The following is a 15,455-nucleotide window of genomic DNA, read 5'->3' as shown; positions in this document are numbered from 1 at the left end:
CTGTGCCTCATCTGGAGAAAGACTACTCCACACAGACACCACCTCAGTCTCAAATTATTCACCTTGGATATGAGAATTGTTTGACAGAAAGGGTGTGAGGAATACCAAACTAAATGGACAACATTCTAGGAAACTGCTGTGAATAACCCAGAGATCCGTTGTTTACTAGATGTTATGCAGTCATATTGGGATTAGATGAAACCAGCTGTCCTTCTTAAACTTTCCTATCACTCTAGCAGCCCCTTTTTCTGATTTTGTCCAGTGAACATAGGCCAGCTCTGGATTCTTTAAAAATAGCAGACTTGGGGTGTTGATACCTTATATAGGTGTGAATTATTCACAACAATTTATTGATATTTAACAGAATAAAATAGCATTTACTGCATAGGCATGTCCTCTCCACAAACTCTATAAATAACTCGAACTCTTTGTGCCATGGAAGTACCAGGACCAATTCAATCTCCCACACAGAGTACCCTTCACTTCTCATGTATCAAGGGCTCTACAAAAGCAGCACATTCTGAATTATCACTATAAGAATTTTCAAATGAAAAGGTAGATATTGGGGTTCTGTTTGGATGATAGCGGTCACACAACAAAGCAGATTGGCACCATTATGCATTTATAATCTCCAATTTTAGCCAAAATTTCATTACTCCTTCACATGTATTTTACTTGTTCTTTTATGGTAGGCAGAATAATGGTCCCCCAAAGATGTCCATATACTAAACCCCAGGACTTATAAACATGTTACCTAACCAGAATAAGGATTGTGTAGACAGAATTAAAATAAGTAACTTCAGAAGGGGTTGTTATCCTAGATTTTCTTTGGAATACCATAACAAGAAATTAGAAGGTAGGTAGAGAATGAGCCTGAAATATTTATTCCTGTGGCTTTCCCGCCTCCATACGCCCATGTCCACAACCCCTGTCTCAAGGCTTTCTCTATAGAGCTACCCTCTCCAATTCCTAGTTATCCTTTAGACCCAGGATTAGTACAAGCTTCTTTCTCACTCTTGCTAGCCCTGGGATGTCACTATTTCTTGTTAGTTTCAGAATCCTGTCTTTATGTTCATCTAATAGATAAAATACCCTTGTCCCTAATAGTGTGAGAAGGACAGCAGAACTCATATATTCTCTTCATTGTACCCATGCTCTTCACTACCCACTTCAAACATACATAGATGCATATGCTGGCCCACATACATCTAGCACCTAGCTCATAGTAAGTGGTTAAGTAATGTTTGTTAATGTATTGATTGTGTGATGATGCAAAGAGATTCAGAAATACCAAAAGGTAAAGAGTTGGAGTAGGATCTGGGATAGATTGATAGTAATATTGAACATGATAAAAAAAAAGATGGATTTTGTAGGTTCCAGGGTTTATAAAATGTGAATGTTTCTTTTGGGATTTCCTAACTCTTATGAGCTAAAACCACCAAGAAGGAAGGAGACACTCCTTCTACTGCTCCATGAGTTACTCTCTTTCTTCTTTTACAAAGAAAGTGTTTCATGAAGAATGAAGGGTAGGTCCATGACAAAGCCCAAAGATAAGAATCTTACCATATTCCAATCTTGCTGAGGCAACTACTTGGCAAGTCTTCTAAGCAGGGAAAACAAAGAGGTCCTCACAGTCAGTGACAGATTTCAAGCCTGCATGAGAAATTTCCTTGTTGCTACTTTCTTCAGAGCTCCCTTCACATCCTTGTTCCTCAGGCTATAGATGAGGGGATTAAGCATGGGTGTTACCATTGCATAGAACACAGACACCAGTTTTTCCTGTTCTTTGAAAGTGAAAGTCTTTGGTGTCATGTAAGTGACAATTGCTGATCCATAAAAAAGGACAACCACCAGGAGGTGGGAGCCACAGGTAGAGAATGCCTTGAGCCTCCTCACAGCTGACTTCATCCTCACCATAGTCACTATGATGTGGCTATAGGACACCAGAATTAGGGAAACAGGTATGAGGAGAATCACGACACCCATGAGGAAAATGGCCATCTCTGAAGTGCGGGTGTCTGTGGATGCCAGGATCAACAGTGCAGGGGCCTCACAGAAGAAATGAGCAATACTATTGCTGCCTCGGTAGGGTAGCCTTAGTACAAAAGTAGTATCCACAACAGATACCAGAATGCCGCTGGTCCATGATCCTGCAGCCAGTTGGACACACACCCTCCACGTCATGATGCTAGGGTAATGCAGAGGGTTGCAGATGGCCACATACCGATCATAGGACATCACTGCCAGAAAGGCACACTGTGTGCATCCAAAAATGAGGAAGAGTATAAGCTGAGCTGCACAACGTGTGAATGAAATGACCTTCTTCCTGGATAGCAGGTGGACTAGGGCCTGAGGAATGATGTTGGTAGAAAAACAGAGGTCAGCCAGAGATAAGTTGCAGAGGAAAAAATACATGGGTGTGTGAAGCCGGGAGTCAACCTGCACAAGGCACATGAGAAGCAGATTTGCAAGCACGGTGACAAGGTAGACCCCCAGGAATACAATGAATAGCAGCTTCTGGGTGTGGGGGTCATCAGAGAGTCCCAGAAGGAGGAATTCTGTCACCTGTGTCTGATTTGATTGTCTCATAGTTTGTCTCTTTTTTCAGTAAGAAGTCACCTCATGCCAAACATAGGTCCATAAAACCTATAAGTTTATACAAATCAGATTCAGAGAGCTTTAGAATTTCCCTCAATCAGCCATTCCAACAATCCCCTTTATGTAGAAGAGGATCATGCTGCTTTAGTTGGAACATTTTCAGTGTTGCAAAAAACTTAATACTTTAAGGAAAGTGCATTTATTTTCAGTATCATCTGCAAATATAAAGTAGATCAAAATAATCATCTTTTTTATTCTGAATATGAAATATCTAATAATAAAAAGATTCAATTAATCTATAAAGTATTAGCATTTAATTTCATTTTATTATCACCTAAAACCCTTAAGTCTTATGCTGCTATTGCCACACCTCCCCTGTTTTATGATGGTATAGTTTTGTTTTTTTTTAATTCTTTGGACATATGACTGTTCTCTCTTCCTTAAAAAGATAGTCACTAAAGTATAGGAAATTTTTTAAAAAGCCAAAATATCTTGAAGGACTGACATTTTGTTTGGAGAAAATAACCTGTTCTTGACAGAGCTGGGAAATCAAGGAGTAACTGGGTAATATGCCATCACCTCTTTGGCAATCCCATCCCAAGCTATGGCTGGAACTCCCAAATATCAATCTTAACCATCACCAAACTTCTAAAATAGCGGACACACCATCACAATATTCTCATCTGAAGCTATCAGGTTGACTAGTTTTCTGTGTTTAAACAACACTAATCCACCATCTCTAACCCATCATCCCTTACTGCCTTGCATCCTCAGTCTACTCCTCCCAGAGATGAAAAACTCCTTTTAAAACTATATCTTTTTCATTTTTGTGCCCCTTTATAGACATGGGGTGGTGATTTATTTGATCAATTAGCATTAATTAAGTAAGGTAAATAAAAATAATTTGATCATATGGTTTAGTAGAGTTCTTTAACAAGCCTACCACATTCTGATGTCACTAAGAAGGCAACATAGGTTGTTCCTGACTTTTCCCCATCACAAGAAGAACAACCAACAACTAACTATTCAAGAATAAGATACCACTGAGAAGCAACCCCTGCACCACAGAGACTAAAGTATGGCATTAGAAAGGTAAGGGAAGCAGCTACACATTGACTGCATTGTTCTTCCCCAAACCAGTGCAACGTCATGTGGACAGATCTCTCCTGAGCTTCCTATTCCTCTAGTAGTAAGAGAAACCCCAAGGGAGACAATCTGCACTGCCCCAACATTGTGGATTGCTTTACTACCGGAGCTCTTGCACTGGTCTCACACCACAAGGACTGCAGGGGAATCAGTAGAACTCAACCGCCAGGAATCTGATTGTGCTAGAGAAGTCGGGAGGGACTTGCAACGATCAGCACACAGATCTTGGCAGACCAAATTCATATTTGCTGTGCTCAGGGACTAATCCCAACCAGCAGTTTTGCTCATCTGCAGGACCAACTCAGAGGTGCACTCTGATCAGAGAACAACGTGGGGTTCAGATCTCAAAGGAGTTTTGCTAATCCTAGAGCCTTGTTTGTCCATGCCTAGGAAGGGAGCTGAATTACAACCTTACCTGCTGCAAAGAGCGTCTTCTGGCCACATCTGACCAGAAGAGCTGAGGACAATTCCTGGAAGCAGTACAGCCTAGCAGTGCTGAAGATGAGATATGGGTGGGAATACCTGATAGCACCCAGAGAAAAACCAGCACCTGTGGGATATTCCTGTGCCCCACACAGGCAGAGGCATTAATTCATAGCCTATGCTGAAAGTGGTAACCTCTCTCAACTGGAGAGCCTTCCTGAGAAATTGAGAGTAGCCTGGAGTGGCTTGACCCTCCTCTCAATGCGGCAAGGAACCTAGGACATAGCCCCACCTATTGTCAAGAATGTCTTCTGGCCCCTTCTGACTGGAAGGTCTGGGGAGAACTCCTGGAAGCAGTGCAGCCTAGGGACACTCAAGCTAAGAAGCAGGTGAACAGAACTGAGAGTTTCCAGAGCAAAGCCAGTGGTTCTATTCTATCAGAAAATTTGTGGTGCATAAAGGCAACAAGGATAAATACCTAGTAGTACAATTGCTGGGTCATAGGGTAACTCTATTTTTAATGTTTTGAGGCATGTGTTGTAATGAGCACTGGATGTTATAAGCAACAAATGAATCATTGAACACTACATCAGAATCTAATAATGTACTATATGTTGGCCAACTGAACATTTAAAAAAAAAAAGATGACAAAGAACTTAGCCAGCTTTAGGAGCTGCTCTCCCACTGTGCTCAGGCAAGAAATCTAATTTGTAGCCCCACTCATCACTGAATACAGCCTTCAGCTTTTCCAGCCAAAGAACCTAACCAGAGCATATTGGAAGCTGCATAGCCCATCCACTAGACCTACACAGAATGGCACTACAGGAGAGAGCAGGGCTGTGGCTTCCCTCAACTACAGAGCAAAACTGGTGACCTCACTTGGTCAGGGAATTCAAGGCACATTCTGGCTTGATTGGAGTCCTTAAACAATGAGTTGTCCAGGCTTTGGGTTCTGTCCTGTTTCCCTGCCATTTCAGGAAAGCTATTTCATATACTATTATTGAATATAGTACCCAGTACTGTTCATCTAGTAGGACTAACCAAAGAATCCAGGCAACCACAGAACCCATCCTACAGCCTCACTTAGGCAAGGAACTAAGACAGCAGTCCTACTCAATTGTACTCAGCTGGTGGCATACCTCCCATGACATTAAGAATGAAAGAAGAGAATCATATGACCATCTCAATAGACACAAGAAGAAGGATGTGACAAAATTCAACATCAATTTGTGATTTAAAAAAAAATTCTTAACATATTATTCATAGAAGTATCATATCTCAGTATAAGAGGCCATGTGTGACAAGCCCGCAGTTAATATTGTACTTAATGGTGAAGAGTTGAAAGTTTTTTGTCTAAGATCAGGAACAAAACAAAGGTACTCACTCTCAGCACTCCCATTGAACATGGTACTAGAAGTCTTTCCTAGAATAATCAGGCAAGAAAATAAAAGGTATCACAATTGGAAAGGAAGAAGTAAAACTGTATTTGCAGGTAATATGATTTTATATACATAGAAAATTCTAAATACCAAATCAAAAGAAAAAAACCTGTTATATCTAACCAATGAATTCATTAAAGTGGCAGGATACAAAATTAATGTAAAAAAACAGTAGCATTTCTAAAGGTTATCAACAAATTTTCTGAAAAAAAAATCCCAATTACAATACCATCAAAACCAATAAAATATTTAGGAATAAATTTAACTGAAAATGTGAAAGTTTTCTACTGTGAAAACTATAATATATTGATGAAAGAGATCAAAGACACAAATAAATGGAAAGCTATCCCATACTCATGATTGGAAGAATTAACACTGTTAGTATCTCAGTACTACTAAAAGTTATCTACTGATTCAGTGCAATCCTTTTTGAGAGTCCAAAGGCATTTTTACAGGAGTAGATAAAACACTCATAAAATTCATGTGGAAACACAAAAGACCCCAAATAGCCAAAGAAATTCTGAGGAATAAGAACAAAGCAGGAGGCGTCACACATCCTCATATCAAGCTGTATTATAAAGCTATAGTCATCGGAACAGTATGGTACTGGCATAAATACAGACAAATAAACCAATGAAACAGAATTGAGAACCCAGAAATAAACCCAATACACAGACAACTAATATTGGACAAGGGAACAAAGAATGCTCAAGGAGGGGTACCTGGGTGGCTTAGTGGGTTAAACCTCTGCCTTCAGCTCAGGTGGTGATCTCACAGTCCTGAGATTGAGCCCCACATTGGACTCTCTGCTCAGCAGGAGCCTGCTTTCCCTTCCTCTCTCTCTACCTGCCTCTCTGCCTATTTGTGCTCTTTCTGTCTCTCTCTGTTAAATAAATAAATTTTTTTTTAAAAAAATGCTCAAGGAAGGAAAGACAGTCTCTTCAATCAATGGTATTGAGATAATTGGGTACTCACATGGGATAGAATGAAACCAGACTCACAAAAATTAACTTCATATGAATTAGACTTAAAATTTAAGTCCTGAAACAAGGAAAACCCTACAAGAAAACGGAATAAAACTTCTTGACATCCATCTTGGTAATGAATCTTTGGATAGGACACCTAAAACATAAGCGACAAAATAAAGAATGCATGAGAATACAACAAACTAAAAAGCTTCTGTGAGAATACATCAAACTAAAAAGCTTCTGCAGAGCAGAAGAAACCAGGAACAAAGTGAAAACCAAATATTTGCAAACCATATACCTGATAAGGAATTAGTACACAGAATATATGAAGAACTTACACAACTCATTAGTAATTAGGGAAACCACAGACACACATATCACTGCATGCTTGTTAAAATGGCCATCATAGGGAAGCCTGGGTGACTCAGTTGGTTAAGCATCTGCCTTTGGCTCAGGTCATGATTCCAGGGTCCTGGGATTGAGGGCTTCATCTTTGGGTTCCTTGCTTGGTGGAGAGTCTGCTTCTCTATCTGCTTGCCCCTCCCCCTGCTTGTGTGTGCGCGCTCTCTCTCTCTCTCCAACGTATTTTTGCTGGATATAATACCTTTATTCAGACATATGCTCATGACTAGAGTTAGCATTAATTTCTTGAACATTCATCACACTGTGGATCAAATGTCATTGGCCAGGCACATGCTTAGAAAAAAGACCCAGCTCCTGAGGCCAAAGAATCTTAGATAGGAGGAGCCAAATCTAACTAATAAAGAATTGCTTCTTTAAAATGTAGTCTATGACTGAAATAGCTGGTATAAAATAAATTTTGAGACCACATGCTATTTTATTAGGTACCTTCAGAATTACCATCCATCTAAGTGGAAGGTATTACCTGGTTAGTTCTTGGAGTCTCCTCAGGTCCTTTAGACTTTGCTTCTCTCTCCATCACACACCCTTCCCAGACTATAAATTAATGCATGCCTCTAATCTCAGGGAAAACTAGATGGTAAGCGAGTATGCTCAGTTTTAATGAAAAGAGAGAGAGTGAGGGCATACAACTGAACACTTCTCGCAGTTTTAAGTGATGCCTATGTTAGTGGTTAACTTAATGGAAGGGCAGCTACAGGATATTGCTGATTCTGTACCTTCATCTGGCTAATAACTACAAGTTTTTAAAGAATACATTTAGTAAAAGTATTATCCAGAAAACCCTCCTTTCTGACCCACACATTTCCCATTCCCCAATCCCACTCACTCCCAACACATACACATATTAGGAAATAAACACATTCACAAACATCTAGAAACTAGATGCATTAGTGTACCTTCAGCATCATGTATTTAAGGCTAAAAAGATTACATTGAAATTAGTTTCTTTCTCTGCTACACTGAGATGTTCAAGGGCAGGGACCTCATCTGACTGCTCTTCATTCACAGCAAATAGAATAAGCTGGTACAAACTAAGTGTACAACACATGGTTTCTGAGCTGATTGGACTTGAGCCAAAACACTGGGAGATATTCAATGTGAGTCAAAGTGTAACTTGTGATCTGTCAGATGATAGGAGCTCTCACTGACCCTGGCAAAACAGTAGAAAGCTAGACCTCTGACCTCTCCTGATTTGTTTTTAAAAGCATATTATTCTCTAATGCAAATGTGGAAGAGAAAACGTTCCCCCAGGTGACTGTGAATCTGCCCCCAGGGTCAGGAAGCTTCTGAAAGGAAAGCATGTGTACTGTCAAACTTTCTTTGCTATTATTCTCCCTTTTCTCTAGATTTAACATCAACTTTCAGTTCATTTCTCTGAAAATGACATATATGATGAATCAAACAAGAGGGTAGGGTCAGGGAGCCATGATTTTCTAATCTGACATTTCTTGTAGGAAGAAGATTTTGAGGGAATCCAAGAGAAAATACTGAATTTCAATTCTGATTCCAAGATCTTTGGTGCTCAAAATCACCCATTCCCTACCCTCCATACCCACTTCCTGTCTTCCAAGCCCAGCTCAACAGAGGCATAAAAATCCCCTCTCAAAGGATGAGTACTGACTTCATGGAAGTTCTGATTATGTCTCCTCTAGGATAGGACCATGGTCTCCTTCACAGCGAATTCAACATTGTAGTTGTGGTTTGATAAGGTAGATCTACTGTGGAAAAAACCTTGACTAGATCTATTACAGAAGATTTAGCTCTAAAAATCTGATTGTTTGGACAAAGTCAGTTGAATTTTAAAAGCCAAATTTATGAAGAGATTGAAACCAAGTCACTCCCAATATACGCCGGGTTATTAGCATTGTTCCCCTTGTGCCTTCTCTTTCTATCCCTTTAATAGTCTTACCAAGATTTTCTCATCTGGTGAAGGAAAACAGATCAAATTAGCATGTCAAAGCCAGTAAAAACATCTCAGTATTGAGGGGGAATCTGCTATAGGTGTATTGGCTGCAGGAGTGGGCAGAGTGGAGACTGCAAGACTGAGGTCCTCTTGTCATAAGTCATCTGAGTCCAAGAGCTCAGGAAAATCTCTGAGGCCAACGTCAAGGACAAGACAGGGAAGGGAATCCCCAGCACTGCCTTGTCCTCTTGCTCCATCCCAAGGTCTTATTGACATCAGGACATACTAAGCCACAGTAGTTCCATTTAAATGAGGACACCAGAAGGATACTAGGAGCAGTCTCTGGAGTGGCTGAAGTGCTCAGGAGAATTCTGAATCATTAGGGTGGATCTTGAGCTGTGTTTTCTCTCAGAGGTTCCCAAATGGTTATAAGGAGAACAGAAAATAACATGCAGTTAGCACTCACATCTCCACTTATGGGTCCCATGACCAGTTCTTCTCACCTGTCTTCTTTCTTGGGAAGTGATGTACTGTTGCAATTAAGTGTTTGGTTTCTAGACTCTAGGTTGAAGCCCAATTACATTACATACTCCATGTATGATTTTCAAGAATTTCATCATTTGTAGAAGGTGAATACGATGTGCCCAGGATGATGATATACTTCAGTTATTAACATTTTAACAATATTTTCATGTCTTTATTTATGTTGGGGCCAATTCCACGATAAAACCTGTTAAACCCCTAGGGCCTGCCTGGACCTGCTTAGCCATAGTGACTCCATGTTGCCTAGGTAGCCATTTTGTTGTTTAATAAATGCCTCAGCAGTTACTAATATTGGTTCTGGGTAACCGTTGCTAAAACACACACCTAAAATAAGGCCAGACAGGTAAAAAAACATCCAATCAGCCAAAGCCACATACGTAGAGGTCTGCAGTTGTGCTCTATAAAAACTAGCCTGTAAGACCACGGGGCATTGTTCTCTTCGGAGGTGGCCCTGGCCAGTCAGTCTGACTTCTAATGCTTGGCATAGAATAAAGCTTGATATAACTTTCACTTTATCTCAGTCTCGTTCCCCTGGCTGGTCAGTCTAACTTCTAATGCTTGGCATAGAATAAGGCTTTGCATAACTCACTTTGTCTCAGTCTTGTTCCTTTGATAATGGACCCAACAATTTACACACATAGTTATTTTAATAACTTGATGCTAAGTTGCAGTCTTAATGTCCAGAACATACAAGGGGCTCCTACAAATAAGAAAAGTCAGAAAAATCCAATTTTCAAAATGGGCAAAGACTAGAACATGGACTTGCAACATAGAAAATACAAATAGCTAATAAGCATATGAAAAGGTACACAACATAATTAGCCACCACAATACATAAATTAAAATCACAGTGAGGGGTGCCTTGGTGGCTCAGTTGGGTAGGTGTCTGACTCTTGACTTTCATTCAGGTCATCATCTCAGCTTTGTGGGATCAAGCCCCATGTGGGCTTCATGTTCAGGGAGGAGTCTGCTTGTCCCTCTCCCTCTCCACCTACGCCCGCTCATCCTCTCTCTCTCTCTCTCTCTCTCTCTGTGTGTGTGTCTCCCTCTCTCTCTTTCTCTCTCTCATAAACAAAGAAATAAAATCTTAAAATAAAACCACAGTGAAATACCAAGCTTCATAAAAATGGATTAAAATGACTGAGGATGTGGAGCGATTTTCATTGCTCATGGGAGCATTATTTGGTACAATCAATTCAAGAAGTCCATTTGGAAGCTTCTTTGAAAACTAACATTAAATATACACCTTCTCTCCTACAATCCAGTTGTTTCACCCCCTCTGTGGTATACACGCCTTATGGAGATTAGGGTTTACCTCTACCACAAGTATGTACATGTATTTTATAACAGCCTTACTCAAATAACCGGAAATGGCAACAATATTAATTTGCATGGATAAGAAAAAGGATAAATTGTGATACATGAAGTGGGATACTATTGATTATTTTTAAAAGAATGCACTACTACTATATACAACCAGATAGGCAGAAAGATGTTTAATAAAAGAAGCCGGACATTTAAGAAGTATATTCTATAGGATTCCATTTCTTTGAACCTCAAGAATAGGCAAAACTAATTCATATTTTTAGGATTCCAAATAATGGCTACCTTTGAGAGACTGTTGATTTGGAGTTGACTGGGAGCTTTGTGGTGGCTGTGAGGATTATACATTCTGATCTATATAATAGTTATACAGACATATACATACATAAGACTTTCTTGAGCTATACAGAAGATTGGTACACATTCTGTATGTAAACAACATCTCATTTAAAGAGAGGTAGAGAGAGAAAAGAGAAAAAAATGAAGTTAAGCATTTAATTCAAACTGTTGGGCTGGAGGCGCCTGGGTGGCTCAGTGAATTAAAGCCTCTGCCTTTGTCTCAGGTCATGATCCCAGGGTCCTGGGATTGAGCCCCACACTGGGCTCTGCTGAGTGGGGAGCCTGCTTCCCTTCTTCTCTCTCTGCCTGTCTCTCTGCCTACTTGTGATATCTGTCTGTCAAATAAATAAATAAAATCTTAAAGATAATCTGCTGGGTGTTACACAGAGGTGTGAAATAGTGGAGCAAATCAAAAGGCACAAACAAGTAAATAATAAAGAGAAAAGAAGAAATCAATGAAATAGAAAACAAAATATAAATATGATAAGATTAACAAAATCTAAAATTTTTCTTTACAATGATTACTAAGATAGCCAAAACTGTATCAACAATTATTTGTTAGAAAGAAAATAGTAAACCAGGGAACTTAAGTGGCCCTCCCTCCAAAGAAATACAAAAAACATGACAAATGCTGTCAGAGCAAACTTTATCTGGATTCTGGAAAATAGAGATTTATAGCAATCACATGAATTTTTAATCAGGTAAAAGACAACTGAAACTATGTGTTGCCTTACTTACTCTCACCATGAAAGTGAAATGATATCTCACAGAATCAAAGAAAATATTTGCAAATCAAATGTCTGCAGACAGTCTACTATGCAGAATATATAAAGAATTTATGCAATTCAAAACCAAAAAAAGATGAGCAACACAATTTTAAAATGGACAATGGGCTTGAAAAGGTATATCTCCAAAGAAGATACACAAATGGCTGACAAGAGCATGAAAGGATTCTGCACATTCTTAGGCAGGCATTTGGGAATTGCAAATTAAAACCACAGTTAGACCATATCTTGGTCCATATATACTATGGAGTATTATGCCTCCATCAGAAAGGATGAATACCCAACTTTTGTATCAGCATGGACAGGACTAGAACAGATTATACTGAGTGAAATAAGTCAAGAAGAGAGAGTCAATTATCATATGGTTTCGTTTATTTTTGGAGCATAAGGAAAAACATGGAGGACATGGGGAGATAGAGAGGAGAAGGAAGTTGGGGAAAATTGGAAGGGGAGGTGAACCATGAGAGACCATGGACTCTGAAAAACAATCTGAGAGTTTTGGAGGGGAGTGGCAAGGGAGGTTACGTGAGCCTGGTGGCGGGTATTGTGGAGGGGATATATTGCATGGAGCACTGAGTGTGATGCATAAACAATGAATTCTGGAACACTGGAGCACTGAGTGTGATGCATAAACAATGAATTCTGGAACACTGAAAAGAAAAAATAAATAAATAAATAAATAAATAAATAAATAAAAATTTAAAAAAATAAATAAAACCACAGTTAGAAATAGAACCTCTTCCTTTTCTATTGGCAATATTGCCAAGGTTCAAAAATAAAAGCCAGTGTTGGTGAAAAAAAAAAGGACTGTTAAGTGGAACAGAATTAGGAGCTCATAGACATATGTGAAATTTAATGCACATCAAGTTAATTCCAAAAATCATTATGAAGAAGACAAATAGCATAGTAAAAAGTACTGATAAATATAACTTTACTACTAAATCATATGTAGTATTGGTAAATACTACTTTACTACGTAGAGGAAAAAAAATGGATTTCTACCTAATGTGACACAAGAAGGTAGACTCTAAATGGATCAAATAACTAAAAGTTAAAGTAGAACAATGGCGTTATAGAAGAAAACATAAGAGAACATCTTTTGACCTACAGCAAGGAACCTCTAAACACAGACAATAATGAAAAACTTCATGAATTTGATTTCCTCAAAATCTAAGATTTGTCTTCAAAGAACATTATGAACAAAGTTAAAAGGATAGATGAGAAAATGTATGAGATATTTGTGCTGTGTAGAACAAATAAGAAATAAATAAGAACTTAATATCAGGAATTCATAATAAATTCTAAAAATCAAGATAAAAGAGGGGTGCCTAGGTGGCCTAGTGGGTTAAACCTCTGCCTTCTGCTCAGGTCATGATCTCAGGATCCTGGGATTGAGCCCTGCATCAGGCTCTCTGCTCAGCAGGGACCCTGCTTCCCCCGTCACCCCCCCCTCCACCTACCTCTCTGCCTACTTGTGATCTCTGTCTGTCAAGTAAATAAATGTAATTGTGTAAAAAAAAATGAAAGGAAGTAAACCCCAATAGAAAAATGGCAGAAGATATACAAGGGAATTCACAAAAATTAACTTCAAAGGGCTACAAGAATAGAAAACAATACTGAAATTCATTAGTATTAGAAGATATGCAAATTAAAACAACAAAGAGATATCTATTTCCCCTTATTAGGCATGCAGAAATTAGAAAGTCAGATACTGTTAAGTGTTGGCAAAAAGTAGAAGAGAGAGGAACACTCATTTTCATTTGGGAAAATGTAGAGAGATACAGTCATTCTGGAAAGGAACCTGTAATTACTAGGTCAACTTATCTCTATGCACATTCTATGATATAATAATTATTGCTAAATATAGACCTCCAAAATTTCTCACACAGAGAATGGTACAGTCATATGGTATAACCCTGTAATATTTGTGGTTCTGTTATTTGTATTGGCAAGTGTTGTGTAATTTGGATATCCTTCACTAGGAGAAGACATAAATGAAAATGCAAGATATATGCACTAAGGATATTGCACAACTAGGGAGAAAGATTAGATAAACATGTGGCATTGTAAATGATATTAAAGACTCAGTCAATTGAAAAAGATAAAGAAGTATATAACACAATATCATTTATGTAAAATAAAAATATTTGCACAAACAAAATCATTTTTTGAGGACAAATTAAAAGCATTGCATACATTAGAATGGTCATTAGGTCAATGCGAATGAGGTATGGGTGTATATTAAGCAAACAATAAAATAAATGCATAAATAATCAAGAGAGGGTCTTTGAAATCACTAATTATACTACACATCACATATTGAGGAATATACCTCAATTCTTTAAGACTGAAAACAAACTAACAACAGGAGAAATTAAGATTGCATGGTACTATACAGAAATACAAAGTCAGTAAGGGAACAGACTAGAGTGTAAAACAGACCAAATTTAGCAAGAGTTTAAATCTCATATAAAGACACTTAAAATTGGTAAGAATTTTCTCATAAATGGTGCTAAGTGACCACCATGAAGAAAAAACTGGGATCTCTACATCATTCCTTACATTAGAATTAATTTTGGATATATCATGATGTAAATGAAGCCACATGTGTAAGCAAAGCTATGAAAATCTTACAAGAAAAAACATACATTTTATGATTTTTTAAAAGCAGAGACCTTTCAAATATTAACACAAAACCAAGTCATAAGGGAAAAGACTGATTAAATTATAAGTGTGTGATACAAGAATCTATAAAGTCAACTGGTAAAGTAAAAAAAGACTTATTATTAATGCAAAATCAAAGAGCCCATTCTTGATAATACTCCAGGATTATACACAACAGCAAAAGAAAATTGAATAGCCCAATAAAAGAAAACTAGCAGGAAATGAAAATGATTGATTAACATTTAAAATCATGCTTATCCTCAAATATAATTAAAGTATCCTACAATAAATTAACAGTGAGATACCATTTTTTTAACCTAACACATTAACAAAGTTGAAGAGTTTCACAATACCAAATGTTAGTAAATGTGTAACTAAATAGAAACTTTTATGCAATTTTAATTGCTGTAAATTAATGCAACATTTTAATAGGGCAATTGACAATATCTATTGACATTTTGAAGGAATGTACCTTTAGATCCTGCAATTAAACCTCAGAAAGTTATCTTCCAAATATATTTGACAAGGACACCAGAACACAAAAAGTTCACTGTGGCACTGTTTTAATGCTTAAAGATTAGAAAAAATCAGTATGGCCATTAATATGGATATGGTTAAGTAAATTACAGCATATTTATACCATGGAACATAATCATTAATTTTAATGAGTTAGATTTATAGGTACTGTGAAATCAAAATTAAGCTATAAAAAATGTACAAGTCAAACCACAAAAACAATAAAACAGTAAAATTCAAACTACTAGCATTTCCTTAAGGTGATAAATGGTGTTTTGTGGTAACTAAATTGCCACTTGAAATATGATTGGGGAATTAACAACTTCAGGGCATTTCTTTGAATCCCACATGGCTATACAACCATTTAATAGCCTATTCTTCCACC

The 15,455-nt window shown here is 37.9% G+C and overlaps 1 protein-coding gene across 1 annotated transcript; it reads right to left on the bottom strand.

Moving 5' to 3' along the window:
* Window positions 1-1,647: 1,647 nt before the first annotated feature.
* On the bottom strand, window positions 1,648-2,589 carry LOC123948994 (olfactory receptor 2D2-like). Its single transcript, XM_046016259.1, has one exon. It carries the CDS (start codon window positions 2,587-2,589, stop codon window positions 1,648-1,650), a length of 942 nt encoding a protein of 313 aa, XP_045872215.1.
* Between the last annotated feature and the right edge of the window lie 12,866 nt (window positions 2,590-15,455).

This window comes from Meles meles, chromosome 8, assembly GCF_922984935.1.
Source record: "Meles meles chromosome 8, mMelMel3.1 paternal haplotype, whole genome shotgun sequence".
NCBI classification, from domain to species: domain Eukaryota; kingdom Metazoa; phylum Chordata; class Mammalia; order Carnivora; family Mustelidae; genus Meles; species Meles meles.
This window is presented reverse-complemented; position numbering and strand designations above follow the sequence as displayed.